The sequence below is a fragment of the Herpailurus yagouaroundi genome, unplaced genomic scaffold, assembly GCF_014898765.1.
Source record: "Herpailurus yagouaroundi ecotype Mexico unplaced genomic scaffold, PumYag 151401, whole genome shotgun sequence".
Taxonomy (NCBI): Eukaryota; Metazoa; Chordata; class Mammalia; order Carnivora; family Felidae; genus Herpailurus; species Herpailurus yagouaroundi.
Genome location: NW_024422782.1, coordinates 13418 through 31384, shown reverse-complemented (window position 1 = coordinate 31384; position 17967 = coordinate 13418). Strand labels below are relative to the sequence as shown.

The 17967-nt window shown below is 50.2% G+C and overlaps 1 protein-coding gene and 1 long non-coding RNA gene across 2 annotated transcripts; one reads left to right on the top strand and one right to left on the bottom strand.

Annotated features, from left to right (window-relative positions):
• Positions 1-1770: 1770 nt before the first annotated feature.
• LOC121026670 (uncharacterized) lies at positions 1771-9907 on the bottom strand. The gene is made up of 2 exons (XR_005788410.1): positions 9801-9907; positions 1771-2524 (listed from the first exon to the last, which is right to left on the bottom strand). It is a non-coding gene; the product is annotated as an uncharacterized LOC121026670 (long non-coding RNA).
• Positions 2017-17034, top strand: LOC121026668 (cytochrome P450 2B11-like). Its single transcript, XM_040469461.1, is given in 10 exon segments — positions 2017-2206; positions 5536-5698; positions 5844-5993; positions 7626-7786; positions 9342-9476; positions 9478-9519; positions 9814-9955; positions 11925-12112; positions 12312-12453; positions 16298-17034. Coding segments are annotated over 10 exon segments (1485 nt in total). The 5' UTR covers positions 2017-2035; the 3' UTR covers positions 16489-17034.
• Positions 17035-17967: the final 933 nt, after the last annotated feature.

The window sequence follows — 17967 nt, the reverse complement described above, 5'->3', positions numbered from 1 at the left end:
AAACAACCAAAACCCCCAACTCTTCCACAGCTGGCGGCCCCACTTGTGCCCCCTGCAGACTCTGTCCCTGTGTTTCTCTATCTCTGCCTCTCTCTTGCTCTTCTGTTCTCTTGCTGTTTCTTTTGTCCCTTCCCTTCCTCTGCCTCCATCCCTACACTATATTCCTCGTCTATTTCTTGGCTTCTCCCTGTCCTGCCTCTGACTCTCAGCATATCTTTTTTTGTAATCTGGTGTGTATTTCGCACTTACACAACGCCTTGATTGGGACCTTGACTTTTCTCCAGAAATACTTAATCTGTGTTTAGATTTCATGAAATTTGTAACTGAAAAACTAGGTTCACATACCCAAGTTGCTCCAAATGTACTTGTAAGTTTTCTAACCACTGAAGTGAGTATCAATTCTAACTAAAATTAAGTTTCACATTTTCTGCTAGCCATGTTTCGAGCGCTTAATAGTTGCATGTGGCAAGTGGCTACCATATTGAATGATGCAGCTCTAACCTGCCGTTGTGTCTCTCGGTAAAACTGTCCACCTCTCTCTGCCTCACTCTCCCCATTTATAAAGTGGGGATGACAACCGTACCTACCTTAAAGGGTGAGGACTGAGTGAGTTACTCTGTGTAAAGCACTTTATGGCTCTCCTTCAGTGATACCCGGGGCTCGAATGGGGCCATGGCTCAGTGCCAGATACACAGCACAGCAGGGGCCAGGACCTGGGTCAGGAAAGTCCATGGTGGCACCTCTCCCAGATCAGTGAAGTTAAGGCTCCACCCCTGAATTCAAGATATCGGGACTATCAGTCCTTTTTTCCTGGATCAGGAGAGTATGATTCAACCTCTGGGGTCATAGTCCTGCGACCTGCAAAGGGTTGGCCAACGTTGTAAGAGAGATGATGTTGCTTCATATTCCCCCACTCCCTTTTGAGGGAGAGAGACAGAGTGAGGTGGAAACCCAGGCCCAGGGCACGACGGGTGCATGTGGCACATTCCTTCACGTCCTGGACAAATCTGGACTGAGCCTGCTGGAGGCCGGGCCTGATGATGGAGACACACATGAGCGCAAGGGACATCAATCAAATTGCACCCAGTTCCTGCATTCCTGGAGCTCAGAATCTAAAGGCAGAAACAGAAACACCAAGACAGAGATAGCAAAGGATAGAGAGATAGTCACACAAGACTGTCTGAGAGGGTCAGAGAAATGTCCTGCAATGTGAAGGAAGAGCCAGAGATGGGGACAGAAGTGCCAGGCACTGCTCAGAGCAATCAGAGAGCCGGGGATGGGGAGGGAACTGAACGCCACACCCGCCAGGCCTCCGTCTCTGTCTCTCTTTCTCTCTGAGTCTCCCCATTTCTGTGCCTCTCCTTCCTCCTGTCCTCCCATCCTCTCATCAGTGGCTGTCACCAGGGGAAGGGGGTGGAATAGGGGGTTGGAGGTAGACACCAGCCACCTAAAGGTCCCACAGAGACAGGGATTGGGAGACGCACAAACACGCAGGCACACCCAGACTCACGCATGGGGTGGGGGGGGGGGGGGACTTGCGCCCAGATGCACACACATGTAAGCCCTGACACAGGCAAAAACATATATGCAACCTCATGCAGATGCATACACAGAAACACACCAGCACGTTCACGTGAATACAACAGCGCTCTGCATATAAAGTCATACCAGCACAGGCACAGACGCAAGGAGGCGTGGGACTTACGCAAGCCAGAGCACTTCAAGCCGAATGCGCATGCTCACCCATAGCCGCAAAACAAACACAGCATGTGAGCACCGGGCACATGCACTCTCGTGGGCTTTGGAATCGCTACCGCCTGGTCTCTGCCAACATGTACAGGGTTGTGTGAGCCGGAAGAATGGGACGTCCCATACTTGAAAAACACACCACCCTTTTAAGTTCACACTCTTGGACGTGATGAGAGGGGAGGCGGGGAGTGAATGCAGTTACATAACTGGGTGGGGTAGTCAGCTCAGGATAAAAGGCCCAGCTCAATCAAGGCTGAAGTTGGGACAAAGACAGTTGGGCCGGGCCATGGAGCTCAGTGTCGTTCTCCTTCTTGCTGTCCTCACGGGACTCCTGCTTCTGCTGGCCAGGGGCCACCCGAAGGCCCATGGCCACCTCCCACCAGGCCCCCGTCCTCTGGCCTTCTTGGGGAATATTCTGCAGATGGACAGAAGAGGCTTACTCAAATCCTTCCTGAGGGTGAGATGCCGATGCATGGGGTCTGAGGGTGACTCACTGCCCCTGGACCTGGGGATCACTCCCCAGAAGGAGTGAGGGCATCCTTTCAGGCTCCAGGGGTGGGGTGTATGAAGGTTGGCGAGGGAGGTGCATGGAGGTGAAGCATGGTAGCTGGTGGTCAGATGGTCAGAGGCGTCCCTGCTCAGTTCAAGTGTGTGGGCACGGGCCCCGGAGGGGGGGGGGGGGTGCCCACGCGGAGGCGTCTGGGCGCAAGCCGTGGGTATAGAATTTCATACTCTTCTGCCACCGCCTGTGGAGTCTCTGGGCGCCTGCCCGGCCCTGGAAGAGAGAGAAGGGGCAGAGTCACCAATCATAAGTTTCTCCCCTGGCAAGAAAAGAGAGCGGAGATTGGCCCAGGTAGATGCCAGGAGGAGAAGGAAGACGGGAGGAGGCACAAGGTTCTTACCAATAACGGTCACAAATGTGCAGAAATGGCTGACCCTGGAGTGTTTACCAGGCTCTGTATCACTGCTTTCTACGCATGATTTTACGTGTGGTTATCGATTTATTTATGAATAATGTAATCTACACCGGTGCACCCTCGTGGCAACAGAAGAACTGGGTCACCGACATAACTGCCAGCTTACATACCCTGAGGCCACCACACTCCTGAATCTTGGGTTTGTCATCCCTTTGCTTTTAAGAGAGAATTTTCCCACAAGTGGAGGGATGGGTATGCACAGGCCCCGAGTACTTTTTACTTCAGTGCCTCCCAAGGGCACCACGTTTTTCTATAAACTCCTAGGCTTGATTTCTTTGCTCAGAATTACATGGCTAGGATTTATCTGTATCGCTGTGGGAACTCATCAGGTCTGGCTTACCACACGCCTGCGGGCGAGGAGAGGTACTGTCCTTCCTTATCTCACAGGTATGGACCGTGAGGCTCAGCCTGGGGAGGACACTTGTCCTCAGTCACACAGCTGGGACTTCATGGAGGGAAAGCTGGGGTCTGGCACAGAGGTGTCCTCATCTCCAATGTCCTCCTGGGCCAAAGCTACCTAATGATTTGGGGATCACAAATCCTTTGAGAATTTGGTTAAGCTGTGGGCTCTCTCCCCTGCAAATGTCCACAAAGATTTTTACATACAATTTTGAGAGTTCCAGACCCCCTCAAGTTCTTCCATGGAACTTCCAGGATTCTTTAGGGGTCCATGATCCTCCATTATTATTGCATCTTTGGAGACAGGAAGGGAGAGAATGGACTAAGGGGTGTCACGATGGGACAGGTCGGAGAAGGTGGCCCCGCTCCTCCTCCATTCCCTAGTATGCTCCCAGATCTTTCTAGAGTCAGACAGATGTGGATTTTGTGTTCCAGAGTCAACTCTTACTCATTGAGTCTCAGTTTCCTCCTCTGTTAAAATGAGATGGTGGTGAGAATGTGTGTCTTATAACATTAATGAGGACTGGGTGGCATACTGCATAGAGAGCCTGGTGTATATAGTAAGTGCTCATTAAATGGCAGCTCTTTTGCTCCATTCATTCAACAGTCATTTACAGGGCACCTTCTGTGTCCTGGGAATATTCTAGGCATTGATGATGTGGCTTTGGACAAGGCATACAAGTTAAGCAAATAAGGAAATACTAGGTAGACAAGAGCTATGATTAAAAGAAAGCCAGGTGCTATTTTAGAAAGTGGTGGAGCTACTTTAGATTGAATAGTGGGGGAGAGGCTCAGTCTCGCTGTGTCTGTGAGCAGACACCCTGCAAGATGTAGGAGCAAAGCACCGTAGAGAGGCAGGTGTCAGTGCAAGAACACTGAAGCGAGAGCAAGCTCGGCATGTTTGGGGGAGAACATGGAGGCTGGATCTGAAGGAGGGAAGGTGCGAAGGGGAGGACAAGCAGAGGGGTGATGCAGCCACCTCATGCAGGGCGATGTGGATCAAGGTGGAGACCTCAGATCTTACCCTCAGCGCAGTGGGGGGCATTGGAGGGTTTGGAGCCAGTTAGGGGTATTAATTAATTTACATTTTCATAGGGAATACTCTGGCTTCAGACTGGGGTGAGGTGGGTGGCCAACTGATCGTAAGGGGAGAGGAATGGCAGTAGGGAGACCATAAGGAGGCTCTGCAGAGATCAGTGGGAGAGATTTTGCAGTAAACTTAACCTTTTCATGATTTTAAGTCAATTTTTAGTGAGGCTTAACATGACCCCTAAAAGTGAACAAGTCGTAAACGTTCAGCTCAATGAATTCTCTCAAGGGGACATACTCATGTAATTGACATATAGGTAACTAACGACACCCTGTCCCCAGAAGCCACCCTCCAGTCCCCTTCCAGTCACCACCCTCTCACTATCTTGACTTCATAGAAATAGAGTTAGGACATATGGACACTTTTGTGTCTGGTTGATTTGGCTCAACACTACGCCTGTGAGTTTCATTCAAGTCTTGGCTGTAGCGTGGGTTCTTTTTCATTGCTGCATAATTATTCCATGGCATGACTATATCGCCATATATTTATTCTCTATCAGCGTTGCTGAGAATTTTATTTGAAAAACTTCAATGGGCGCCTGGGTGGCTCAGTCTGTTAGGCTTCCGACTTCGCCTCAGGTCATGATCTCGTGGTTTTTGAATTCAAGCCCTGCATCGGGCTCTGTGCTGACTGCTCAGAGCCTGAAGCCTGCTTCGGATTGTGTGGCTCCTTCTCTCTCTGCTCCTCCCCTCTTCACACTCTGTCTCTCTCTCAAAAATACATAAATGAAAGTTTTTTAAAAATCTTCAGCGAATCAGGTTGTTGGTATTTTGGTGAACCGACGTACACATTTTGGTTGGGCGTGCATCTGGGAGTGAAGTTAATGAGTCATTGAATGTGCATGTGTTTAGCTTCAGTAAATACCATGGAGCAGTTCTGCAAATCCCTGTACTGATGTTATGTCACGAGCATCCCCAAAGCTGTCCTTTTCTCTTCATGTCTACCAAGCGGTTTAGGGTAGTTCTCTGGGGAAATTGTCAGGAGAAAGACAGCAGGTTGACGTTGGGTCACAGGAAGGATGACCCTTCAGTTTCAATGCTGGGGAGATCTGGTTCGACTCAAGGGTATAGGCAGAAGTAAGAGATATTTAACCATCTGTACTGCTTAGGGCACCAACCATGCAGACTCTGGCTGGGTCATGGGTTAATCCTTTAGTTGCTGGGTCCCGGGAAGGGGAGGGCACCCTGGGGTGGAGGCTCTTGGGGTACTCAGTAGCTAATTGCCAATCTATACATGAGTGTTTTTATGGTTTAACAACTGGGATGGCCACATGGGTGCACATTGGCTAACAGTAACCTTGGGCGTGGATATGCTTCACAGCTCCGAGAGAAATACGGGGATGTCTTCACGGTGTACCTGGGTCCAAGGCCTGTGGTCATGCTGTGTGGGATAGAGGCCATACGGGAGGCCCTGGTGGACCAAGCTGAGGCCTTCTCTGGCCGGGGGAGAGTCTCTACTGTAGAACGAATCTTCCAAGGCTATGGTAAGGACCTCAAAGGCACCTGGAGGGGAATGATGGAAGATGGAAATTGGGGAGGGTGAGTCTTGGAAGGGGGGATAAGAGGCACAGAGGGGCCCGGAGTCCCTTCCAACCCTCTTGGCAATCCATGCCTTCCCTACACCCGCAGGTGTGATCTTTGCCAACGGGGAACGCTGGAAGCTCCTTCGGCGATTCTCTCTGGCCACCATGAAGAACTTCGGGATGGGGAAGCGGAGTATAGAGGAGCGGATTCAGGAGGAGTGTCAGTGTGTGGTAGAGGAACTGCGGAAAACCCAGGGTGAGTCCCCGGAGAATGGGTATGCAGGGTGCGTGGCAACAGAAAGACTGAGGTGTATCCGTGGGCAGAGAAAGAGAGGCAGAGATAGAGAACGACCCTGAGAGACCATCCAACAGAGGGACAGACAGAGATGGGTAGGAATGGAACACAGGGAGCCAGAAGAGATATGGGGTGTATAGTGTCGAGAGTAACTCAAGGACATAAACTTGGTTATGTATTAGCACGCTATTTACTTGGGTTCAGGGAAACCAACCCATGGATGACTTGTATCTGCAAGGGCAAAAATAAGACTTACATTAAAGCAGGCAAAGAGAGAAAGGGAAAAAGGATAGACACTTTGAAAATGACAAAGTGGGTTTTCATTCTTCTTGGTGAACTATTGACAAGCTGTCAGCGAGCAAGATGGGCAGCTGGGGCGTCCTGCCCTCAGGCAGCTGGGATGGGCTGTCAAAGAAGCACTTCTGAGGGGGGCCTGGGTGGCTCAGCCAGTGAAGCATCTGACTCTTGATTTCGGCTCAGGTCATGATCTTACGGTTTGTGAGTTCGAGCCCTGCGTCCGGCTCTGCGCTGACAGCCCAGATTCTCTCTCTTTCCCCCTCTCTCTTTGCCTCTACCCCACTCATTCTCTCTCTTTCTCTCTCAAAATAAATAGACTTAAAAAAAAAGAAAAGCAGTTCTACTTACTTTTGGATTCTCCATATAAGGGTGTTTATGAGACATAAAGATGACAGGGTCCTTTCGTAAGAGATTTCGAGAGGTAAATGTACAGGCTGGGAGGGAGAGGCAGAGGCCGAGACATAGGGAGCAATAGAGGACTAGGGGCAGCAGACCATGAAGACAGACTCAGATGGAAAAAGAGCGACTCCGATGGAGAGAGATACGGAAGGGAAAAGAGACACAGATGGAGAAATGAAGACAAAGAGACTGGAAGAGACCGGGAGAAGCAAAAAGAAACCAAGGCAGAGAGAAACCAAGGTAGAGAAAATGAGACTGACAGACAAGCTCAGGAAAGGGTGTGCAGGGGAGCAAGAGAAGACGGACAGGTGAGACCCGCAGAGAGAGGCTGATGCCATGACACTTCCGGGTGGGTGCACAGTCCATGCCCCCCTCCCATCCAGGGAGGTCAGGATGTATACAGACATCAACCGTCAAGTGCAGAACGATTCCCTGGGGACCAAAGAGCCCTGGAGGTGGAGAGAAGAGATGAAGGGAGGGGATGGCAGACAAGGGACAGGGAGAGCAGAGCTTTTAACCTTGCACATGTGATTGACTGAACACCTGCCCTGCACCCATCTGCCCCTGGGACTTAACTACCTGCCCCCAGGGTCAGAGCTGAGGCCTGAGAGGGACCCACCACACAGCCTCCATAGCCCGACGACCCTGCAGACAATAACAGAACGGCACTTTCCCCCCAGGGTTGTGGTGGGAATTTAGTAAAATAATACATGAAGTGCTGAGAACAGGACCTGGCTGGCCCATCATCTGGGCTGGTGAATGTTAGCGGTTCCTGTTCCTGCTTCTTTGTCATCACTGAGGGAGGGAGGGCAGTCACATGGAGATGGGGCAGTGGTCAAGTGCTCCCAAGGCCTTTGTGTGAGTCCGTGTCCCATGACCTGTGCCTCCTCCTCCTAGGAGCCTTCCAGAACCCCACCTTCCTTTTCCACTCCATGACTGCCAACATCATCTGCTCCATTGTCTTTGGAACACGCTTTAGCTACAAAGATCCCAAGTTCCTGCGGTTGCTGGACTTGTTCTACCAGACCTTCACGCTCCTCAGCTCCTTCTCCAGCCAGGTCAGGGAGCTGGTGTGGGAGGCTGGTGTGTGAGGTGGATATCTAGGGCACAGGGAAAGGGGTGATCTGCTTTGGTGTCCCAGAAATGCAGCTTTGGGCTGGAAGGGGGGCACAGACAGCAGGGAGGGACAGGGACACTGAGCAGTAGAGGGCGGGAGGGACGGGAGACAGGGATGGGGAGCCTAGGATGAGGAGGCAGAGATGGAGAGTCAGAGAGTCAGCAAGAGAGACCAAGACATGAGGGTTTGGAAGAGGAGAGGGAAGGACAGGGCGAAAGTGACGACGAAGAGCAGAGATCAGAGATTCTGAGAGGCAGAGTGGAGGAGACAGAGGGAGAGAATAGGACTCAGACTGTCAGGCTCTCTAGTCTTCTGTTCCTGATTGCTGCAAATCTTCACCTCTGTCTTTGGCAAATCTCCTCAATTGAAGAAATTCAAGGATACGTGAAAATAAGGGACCACATTTCTTCATTTTCCCCATTTCCCTGCCCACATTTGGTCTTTTTAAAAATATCTCCCAGATTATAAAGTAATATGCTCCTCTTTTAAAACAAAATAGTGTGGTTTCTCTTTCTCAATGAATCTGGAAATACCACGATTATACATTAAGTTTAAAAAATTAAACTGCAGAACAGTATGCCTCATTATGGTTCGTACCCAGGAGTGTATGTCAGATTTGTGTGTAGGACTGTTCCAAATGGTTAGTCACAAACTCCCATGACCTCCTGCTAGACAGTCTGATCCAAAAACCTAGGATGGGGCCCAGAGTGAATATTTGCAACAGGTGCAGCAGGTGATTTCACTTTTCTCCTCCCACAGAGAACCACAGAGAGAAAAAAGTCTAGCGTGAAATTCACCAGAGAGATATCAATGGTTATCTCTAAAAATTAAGAAAGAATTTTACATTGCACTCTCTGTTTCCACCTTTTTTTTTTTTTGCAATTATTTGCAACAGTTAGGTATTACATTAATTCTCAGACAATATGGTAGAAATATGTTCCAAAATAAATAGTCCTAAGCAGGCAGTAGGCTCATCTTGTGTATGCATCACGTTATCAATGTTTGGTGCAGCCAAGGAGATGTGAGGGGTGGAAAGAGTCAGAGAGGTCCGAGCCAAACAGATCCACTGGGCGAAGTAGGCAATAGAAGCACAGAGAGCCAACCACCTGGCTGACTCAGTCAGTAGACCAGGCGACTCCTGATCTAGGGTCGTGAGTTCGAGCTCCACACTGGGTGTAGAGATGATTTAAAAGAAAAAAGTAGCTGCAGAGAGACAAGTGAGAAGAGACACACATGGGTAAGGAGAGGCGCCAAGGAGAGAGGTGTGGCAGCAACCAAAACTGGACGGGAGGATGAGGGAGGGAGAGACAGAAGGAGAAAAATGGGAGAATTAACAGATCAAAGGAGACTTAGAATCAGTGAGTGAGAGGCAGAGACAGAAACAGAGAGGCAGAGCAAGATGAGATTCTGCCCTACCCAGGCCCCAGGAGGGCTCCCCTCCCTGTGACTCACTGGCTCCGCCCCAGGAGGACCTCACAGCCCCTTCTCTGCTGCAGGTGTTCGAGCTTTTCTACAACTTCTTGAAGTACTTTCCAGGTACACACAAGCAAATCTACAAAAACGTGCAGGAAATCATAGCCTTCATTGAGGACGCTGTGGAGAAGCACCGTGAAACCCTGGACCCGAGCACCCCCCCGGGACTTCATCGATGCCTACCTGATCCGCATGGACAAAGTGGGGGTTGGGGGAAGGGAACAGGAGGGGGCAGGGAGGGAGGAAAAGATGGCCGCGAAGAGAAGAAGGGTGGGGAAAGGGGGAAGGGAGTGGGGAAGAGGGGAGGGAGATTGGGAAAGGGAGGAGAGACTCAGGAACCAACTGAGGGGAAGAGGAAAAAAGGGGAAAGTTGGGAGGAGAGAGGGAGAGAGAGCCAGGTGGTGTGAGACCCAGCAGCAGGGGAGGGCGCCCCCAGGCAAGAGCGTGCAGCAAAGCCCCCGCTCCCCTGACACGCCCCCTACCGCTCGGATTCAGGAGAAGTCCGACCCCAACAGCGAATTCCACCATCGGAACCTCGTCTGCACGCTGCTCTCCCTCTTCTTCGCCGGCACGGAGACCACCAGCAGCACGCTCCGCTACGGTTTCCAGCTCATGCTCAAGTACCCTCACGTCACAGGTGGGTGGGCGGGGACAACCGATCGAGGCAGGGGGCAGGGGCTTCTCACCCCTTTGGGAGCTGCAAAAGTGCAGCTGGGATCCTTCCTGAATGAGGGAGGAAGCGTTCACCTCCTATATATACCAGGAGCGCTGCAGGTTTTGAATGAGCCCCTGACTAAGGCAGCCCCGCCGGTGGATGGATGAACAATCCGTCGGTGTGTTCTCCCATCATGTAAAGGCAGACTCCTCTCTCTGCCCACCCATCCATCCATTTGTCTATCCTTTTATTTGTTACCTGTATTTATTACCTGTATACTCAGATTCTTTCACCTATGATTGATTCAAGGACCTAGGCTTCCATTATTTACTTGGATTAATTGATTCAATTGTTGATCTTTTGAAACAGGGATTCATGAATGAAGTACTTGTCATTGATTCATTGGCACGTTTGTCCATGCATGCATCCATCTGCCCTATGAACTAGATTTCATTCCTTAATTCTTCCATCGGTCTTTCAATCCACCCTTCATCCATTTATTATGCATTTAGTTCAATTAATTCATCACTGATTATTTATCTGTCATTCAATCCCTCCATCTATTTGTTCCTTTTTTTTTTTTTTTCAACGTTTATTTATTTTTGGGACAGAGAGAGACAGAGCATGAACGGGGGGCGGGGGCAGAGAGAGAGGGAGACACAGAATCGGAAACAGGCTCCAGGCTCTGAGCCATCAGCCCAGAGCCCGACGCGGGGCTCGAACTCACGGACCGTGAGATCGTGACCTGGCTGAAGTCGGACGCTTAACCGACTGCGCCACCCAGGCGCCCTGTTCCTTTTTTATACCTATTTTATTTTACCTATTTTTATACCTATTTCATCACTTTTTGATACCTGTTATTTCACTAATTTATTTATTTATTTATTGCTCTATAGATCTAGCCATCCATTCATTTATGCAATTGATTTACTGGTTAATCAGGTTCACTTATTTGTCTATGGGCCATTTATTAATTAATGACCCAATAATTCATATATTGATGATAAACAAATACATACATCCATTCACTAATGTTCTTTCATTCATCACTCTTTCCATTCATAAGTCGACTGGCTTATGTACTCATTTATCCAGGTGTTTGTGGGTTAATGTATTGATCTATTTCATGGTTATATTCCTGACACCTAGCACAGTGTCTCATCTATAATACACACACAATAAATATTAGGTCATTTTCTACTCTTTTTGTTTTTAAAAAAATTTCAATGTTTATTTTTGAGAGAGGGAGAGAGGGGAGAGGGTGAATGGGGGAGGAGCTGAGACCGAGGGGACAAAAAATCCAAAGCAGGTTCTGTAATGACTGATGTGGAGCTCAAAGTCATGAACCTTGAGATCAGGACCTTAGCTGAGGTCAGACATTTAACCGCTTAATTGACTGAGCCGCCCAGGCTCCTCTCCAGTCTTTTTAGAGGGAAAATTTTGACAGGTTTATAGCCTTGAGTTCTTATGTGAAATTCTGTGCAAAATTGTGGTGTGTGCATGTGCGCATGCACACACGCACGTGAGTGTGTGTGTGTGTGTGTGTGTGTGTGTGTGTTTACCTGTGCCTGTGGGAAGATAATTCATAAGATTCAATAGATTTGAAAGGGTGAGAATTCTTGCTTCCCACCGCCCCCCCTCCCCGCCTCCCCCTCCTCCAGGCTTGTTGCTCTTAGGGGTGTCGATGACCTAACCCTTTATTACAGGTTTTTCCTGGCTCATTAGCCCACACAAAGCAGTGTCCCTGCTGAAATGTCTCTTTAAAATGAGGTTCCCTCAAACTGAGGGTTGATGGGGGGTGGGAGGGCAGGGAGGGTGGGTGATGGTTACTGAGGAGGGCACCGTTTGGGATGAGCACTGGGTGTTGTATGGAAACCAATTTGACAATAAATTTCATATATTGGAAAAAATAAAACAAAATGAGGTTCCCTGGTCCCACTCTTCTGTTCAGAGAGAGTCCACAAGGAGATTGACCAGGTGATTGGCCCACACCGCCTTCCATCCCTTGATGACCGAGCCAAAATGTCATACACTAATGCAGTCATCCATGAGATTCAGAGATTCAGTGACCTCTTCCCTATTGGCGCGCCGCACATGGTCACCAAAGACACTCACTTCAGAGGGTACTTCATGCCCAAGGTGAGGCCAGCTGGGCTCCCACATTTTTCCCGTGTGGGCATCCTGGGTTCTCTTAATCTCTGCACTTGACCTGTTTTTGGTTTTATCACTAGGGCCCTCTTGGTTTTTTGTTTGTCTGTTTGTTTGGTTTTGTTTTGTTTTTCAGGGTGGGCTGAGGAAAGGAATGGCAGTATCTGTTGACCTTGTGACTCTCCCTCAGGGCACTGAAGTATATCCCCTCCTGCACTCTGCTCTCAATGACCCACATTACTTTGAAAAACCAGATGCCTTCAACCCTGACCACTTTCTGGATGCCAATGGGGCACTGAAGAAGACTGAAGCCTTTATCCCCTTCTCCATGGGTAAGCCAGGCCTGCACTCTCTTTCCCAGACACCAGAGTGATAGGCCACTCTCTCTTTGAGACAGTCCAGGAGAGATCTTGGTTCATTGAGCAGCTACTATATGTCAGTTGCTTTACCTTTAACCCACTTCATCTTCCCTGCAGCCCTAGACAGGGCTTAAGAAGACCACATCCCAAAGGCACATCTTGGTAAGCTGGACCTTGGGAAAGTATTTTAACCTCTCTACGTCTTGGTATAGAGATACACGTTGGTATAAAATAGCTGATGAGCACTACTCTGAGCGTAGTGCTTTATTGGGGGCTGAAGATGATGCACTGGGCAAGTCACATAGAGACACATTCCCTGCCCTGGGAAACTTACAGCCCAGCAGGGGAGATGGGCATTTATCATTTGACCACAAAATAGTACCTAATTAAACTTAATTAATGCTTGCAATGTGCTTAGAACTGCTTGGCACAAAGTCGGTGCTCATGGATGTGATGATGATTATTATCATTAATCATAACTGTGATAAATGCTCTGAAAGGGACTTTGGGAACACAAAGAGGAAATACTGACTACTCTTGGTGGTCCGGTGAGGAAAAGCTTTCCTCGAAGCACTGGCTTCTAAGCTAAGACCTCAGGGGTGACTATCAATCAGCCACTAGGAAGAGTGTTCCAGGCAGAGGGAACAGCAAGTCAAAGCCTGAAGGTGGAGACAGCATGGAGTATTTGAGAAAGGAGACAAACCCAGGGATCCTGGAGTGTGGATTCTCAAAGGGGAGAAGGGTGAAGATCTCAGCTGGAGGGCCTTGGAAGCTGGGGGGCGTTTGGGCTTGACATGCCCTGACCTGTCTCTTTCCCCGTTCTCCACTATGTGGCCCCGTCTTGAGAAAACCCCAATGCCCAGAATCCTCATCCTTTGGGAGAAAGGAGGGCCCCCGAACCAAGGCCCTAGTCTTGAGTTCCATCAGTGACCCCAGTGACCCAGATCCCCTGGCTCTGCCCAGTGCTACGGCTTCCCCCATTTCATCCTAAGTGAGAGTTGGGCGACTTGTGGGATGGTGGGGTGGGGCCCATGATCCCATCCACTAGTCCTGTTCTAAGGTGAGAGAGAGAGGCAGAGATGTAGAGAGGGAAGGAGAGAGAGAGACAAAGGAAGAATGAGTGAGAACAATGGAGAGAAAGACAAAGAGAGACACAGAGAGAGACAGTGACAGGGGACAAGTGCCAGAGACTGAGTGCACAATGAGACAATACAGTGAGGAAGGGGAAATAGGAGAGAATAGGAGACAGAGAGAGAGGGGGAGGGAGAGAGTTTCAGATGGAATCAGATCCAAATGGACAGAGACAGGGAGCTTAAGATTGAAGAAAGTGGGCAAAAGAGGAAGGAGACAGAGGAGCAATGTCTGATGGGAGGTCAATCAGAGCAAAAGACTGATGCAGGATTGCCATGAGTGGAAAGAACGACAAACCAAGCCAAAAAGATGTTAGAGCCAACGGGATAGTGAAGGGTGTCCCAGTGGACAGTCCCAGGGATTGGGATTGGAAGAGAGGATGGGAGGGAGGCAGTAGGAGCCAGGCTGTTCTGGAAAGAACTGGGTCACAGAACCAGTCCCAGGAGAACTAGTCTAGAGCCCTGCTCTGAGTATCTCTAAGTCCCTGTTACCTAACTTCTGATGTGCCAAAAAGATACAGACATTTCCCCCAGAGCCGTCCACATAGGCATAATGTCTGACACCTTGACTGGTCTAGGAAATATCTGAATGGCCTTGCCATGGTGGCCAGCTTGCAGATCAAGAGCCATTGAGGTGGGGTGCCTGGGTGGCTCAGTCAGTTAAACGTGGGGCTTTAGCTCAGGTCATGAGCCACCCTTGGTGAGGTCGAGCCCTGTGTCAGGCTCTGTGCTCAGAGCCGAGAGCCTGCTTCAGATTCTGTCTCCCTCTCTCTCTGCCCCACCCCCTGCTCCCACTCTGTGTATTTGAGAGCGCTCTCTCAAAACTTAGTAAACATTAAAAAAGAAAGAGCCACTGAGGTAAAGGAGGCTTTCGGTGCCTCTTCCTGGGGTTCCTACTCCCTTTGTGTTATTTCTCTTCAAGCCCATGCTTCATAACCTACTGGAGGCTCTCACACCTCTGGGAATCCAAGGAAGCAGACCCATTCACAATTCTTTTTATTTATTTATTCATTTTAATAGCACGTGAGCATGGGCTCCTGAGCAGGGTAGGGGCCGAGAGAGAGGGAGAGAGAAAATCCAAAGCAGGCTCCGTACTATTCACGCAGAGATCAAGACCTGGGAGCCAAAATCAAGAGTCAGATACTCAAGCAACTGAGCCACCCAGGTGCCCCGCCCCATTCACAATTTTAAGTGTAGTTTGGTTTCCCCCCCAAACTTTTGAAGCCCATGGCTCTCGGACTGAGATAAAAAGACAACCCAGATACAGAAAAACACACACTGTGCCAGATACACCCTCATGCTCCCAACCGCACACACTGCCTCCATGTGCTCCCTGCCCCCCAATCCTCCTCACACTCTCCCCCCTCATACACTTCCCACACAACTCCCCTCCACTCTCCCCTCCATACTCTCCCCACATATTCCCCACACAACTCGCCTATACATTCCCTCCACACACTCCTCCCACACATACCTCCTGCCCCTCCCTTTCCTCCTTACCCACTCCCCCCAACACACTCTCCACCCCCACCCCTCCCCACGCCCTCACCCCCCCACACTCCCCACACTCCCCACACAATTGCCCTCCATACTCCCCACACAACTCCTCTTCACACTCCCCCCCTCCCCCCACATACACTCCCCATACAACTCCCCTCTGCATTCCCACCACAGGCTCCTCCCACACACCCCCACACATCCCTCCCATCCCTCCCTTTCCTCCTTACACATTCCCCCCAACACACTCCCCACCCCAACCCTCCTCACACCTCTGCCCTCCCCCACTCCCCACACAATTGCCCTCCACATTTCCCACACAACTCCTCTTCACACTGCCCCCCCCGTACTCCCCCCACACTCTCCCCCCCATATTCCCCTCCCATTCCCCCTTACCCACTCCGGGCCAACACACTCTCTGCCCCCACCCCTCCCCACACCCCTGTCCAGGTCTCACACCACAGGTTCCCCACACAACTGCCCTCCACATTCCCCTTACTTCCTCCACACACACACCCCCACACTCCCCCCCACACCCCCTACACTCCCTCCCACACAAACTGCCCACCACACATACATTCACCACCACAGTCACACACACTCCCCACCAGACACACACTCCCCCCCCCACCCCACACACACTTCTTACCACACACACCCAGAAACATACACAAACAATAACTACACCTATAGTATCCTTAGTACAGGCCAGGTCCTAGTCTGAGAATTTTTACAAATGTTAATTTCTTTAACTTCATAATAGTCCTTTGAAATAAGTACCATCCTCCTCATATTAGAGATGAAGGACATTAAAAATGTTGTCAGAAATGTGCACACACCTGCACATGTGGAGGCAGACACACACACACACACACACGCACACACACACACGCACACACATCTAACCTGAAGTGGGTGTTTATTCTCCAAGTGGCCGCTGAAGCCTCTGGAAATCTCACAGAAGCTACAAACTCTCCTGGAAAAACGTGCAAGGCACCTCCACCTGAACGTTAGCCCCTGGTTTCAGAGGGCTCGGGACCCCCCTAAAACACCACCCTGGATTGCAGGTTGAAGGCCAGTCCCATACAAATCTGTTGTTGATGGACACAGAAGTCTGGGCTTTGGGATGTGACCGGGCAAGGGATGTGCATCAGCTCTGTGCCCACATTGGTGACCTTCTGTGTTCACAGGGAAGCGCATTTGTCTTGGTGAAGGCATCGCCCACATGGAATTATTCCTCTTCTTCACCACCATCCTCCAGAACTTCTCTGTGGCCAGCCCTGTGGCCCCCGAGGACATCGACCTCACACCCCAGGAGAGTGGCATAGGAAGAGTGCCCCCAGTATACCAGATCAGCTTTCGGTCCCACAGAGGGGACTGAGAGAAGGGCCTCAAAGGATCCCAGGATCAGGAAGTATTCCCACCTCTGCAGAAGCCAGTTCCTTGACTGGCCCTGGGTCTTCCTGCTGCTGAGAGACCCACCACAAGCCAGTGTCTCCCCCCTCCTCGGTTGCTGCCTCTGTGGGAGAGTCCTTTCTGCAGCCTCATCTCAGACCATCACTCTGCAGCTCTTGCATAGACTCATGGAAGTGTTTTCCTTTCCTTTGTTAACAGAGTTCCCAGTGTGGTGTATATATAGAAGCTGGGGGCTAAGACGGGAGACTTGACTCAGATGCTCTTTGCATTTGTGCCTCCCAGGCCACGGCTTCCCCCAGGGGCTTCTCCCTTCCTCAGAACAACCACAGTCTCCATTTAGCAACTGTTTTCGCTCCGTGATCTGTACATACGTGACCTCCCTGGAATCCTCTAGCAGTCACTCCCCATTCCCCCTTCCCCTCAGCTCCTGGCAACCACCAATCTGCTTTTGGTCTTTATGTATTTGCCTATTCCGTGTGTTTCATGCAAATGGAATCATACAATACGTGCTCTTTTGTGTCCAGCTTCTTTCACTTGGCATAATATTTTGGGGTTCATCCACATTGTAGACCATTGCTTGTACACTGCCATCCCCATTCTTACTGAATTTCCCTACTTCCGCCCCTCAATGCAAGGGCCTCTTAGCTGCAGCTTCTCCCCTGGTGCCTTGGATTCCCTGGTATTCCCCTTCAAATCCCCTGAGACTGAAACAAACATCCAAATCCTGACATCCCCTGGGAAGATGGTGATCCATGCCATCTTACGTGAACCCACTTATTGTCAGGTCACTAGGGATCTTTCTAGAAGATGAGAACTTCTTCACCTCAAAACCAGGCCCAAGAAGGCAAATATTTGCTAAGGAATGAATGAATGAATGAATGAATGAATGAGTGGTTAAATCAGGCAGCCTCAAACCCGCCCAACATGGAGCTAGGCTTCCCCCATCAGACCTTATCTTTTTCTTCATTTCTCATTCTCTTCTGAGGTCTGTAGCAAATCCTTCTTTCCAGCGATCTCAGGATGCCTCAGTCCGGTCTTCTAGCGATTTCCAATCCCTCATGATGCAATGGCACCTTCTAAGAAAATCAGCCAAGAGCCACCCTTGCAGTAGACCATCCTACACCAGGCTCTGCCAGCTGGCACCACCGCCCTTCCCTCAAGAAGGTACCCCAGGTTCAAGGGCATTGCCTGCTAAGATACGTCCAGCCAGCCAGGGGCCAATGGGAAGCCAGTTTGGGGATCCAATAGAGAGGCTAAACTTCCTGGCCTCTGTAGCACCTGCCATCTTTGGGTTCCCTGATGCCACTGGGGAGTTACCAAGAGCTGTGCTAAAGTAGATTTTTGGCACATCCGCCCCGACGATCACAGAAAAGAGAGGGTGACACACAACAGAGCAGCCTACCTTTTAAGAGGGCTAGCAGGATGGAAGGAAGACAGAGGCGGG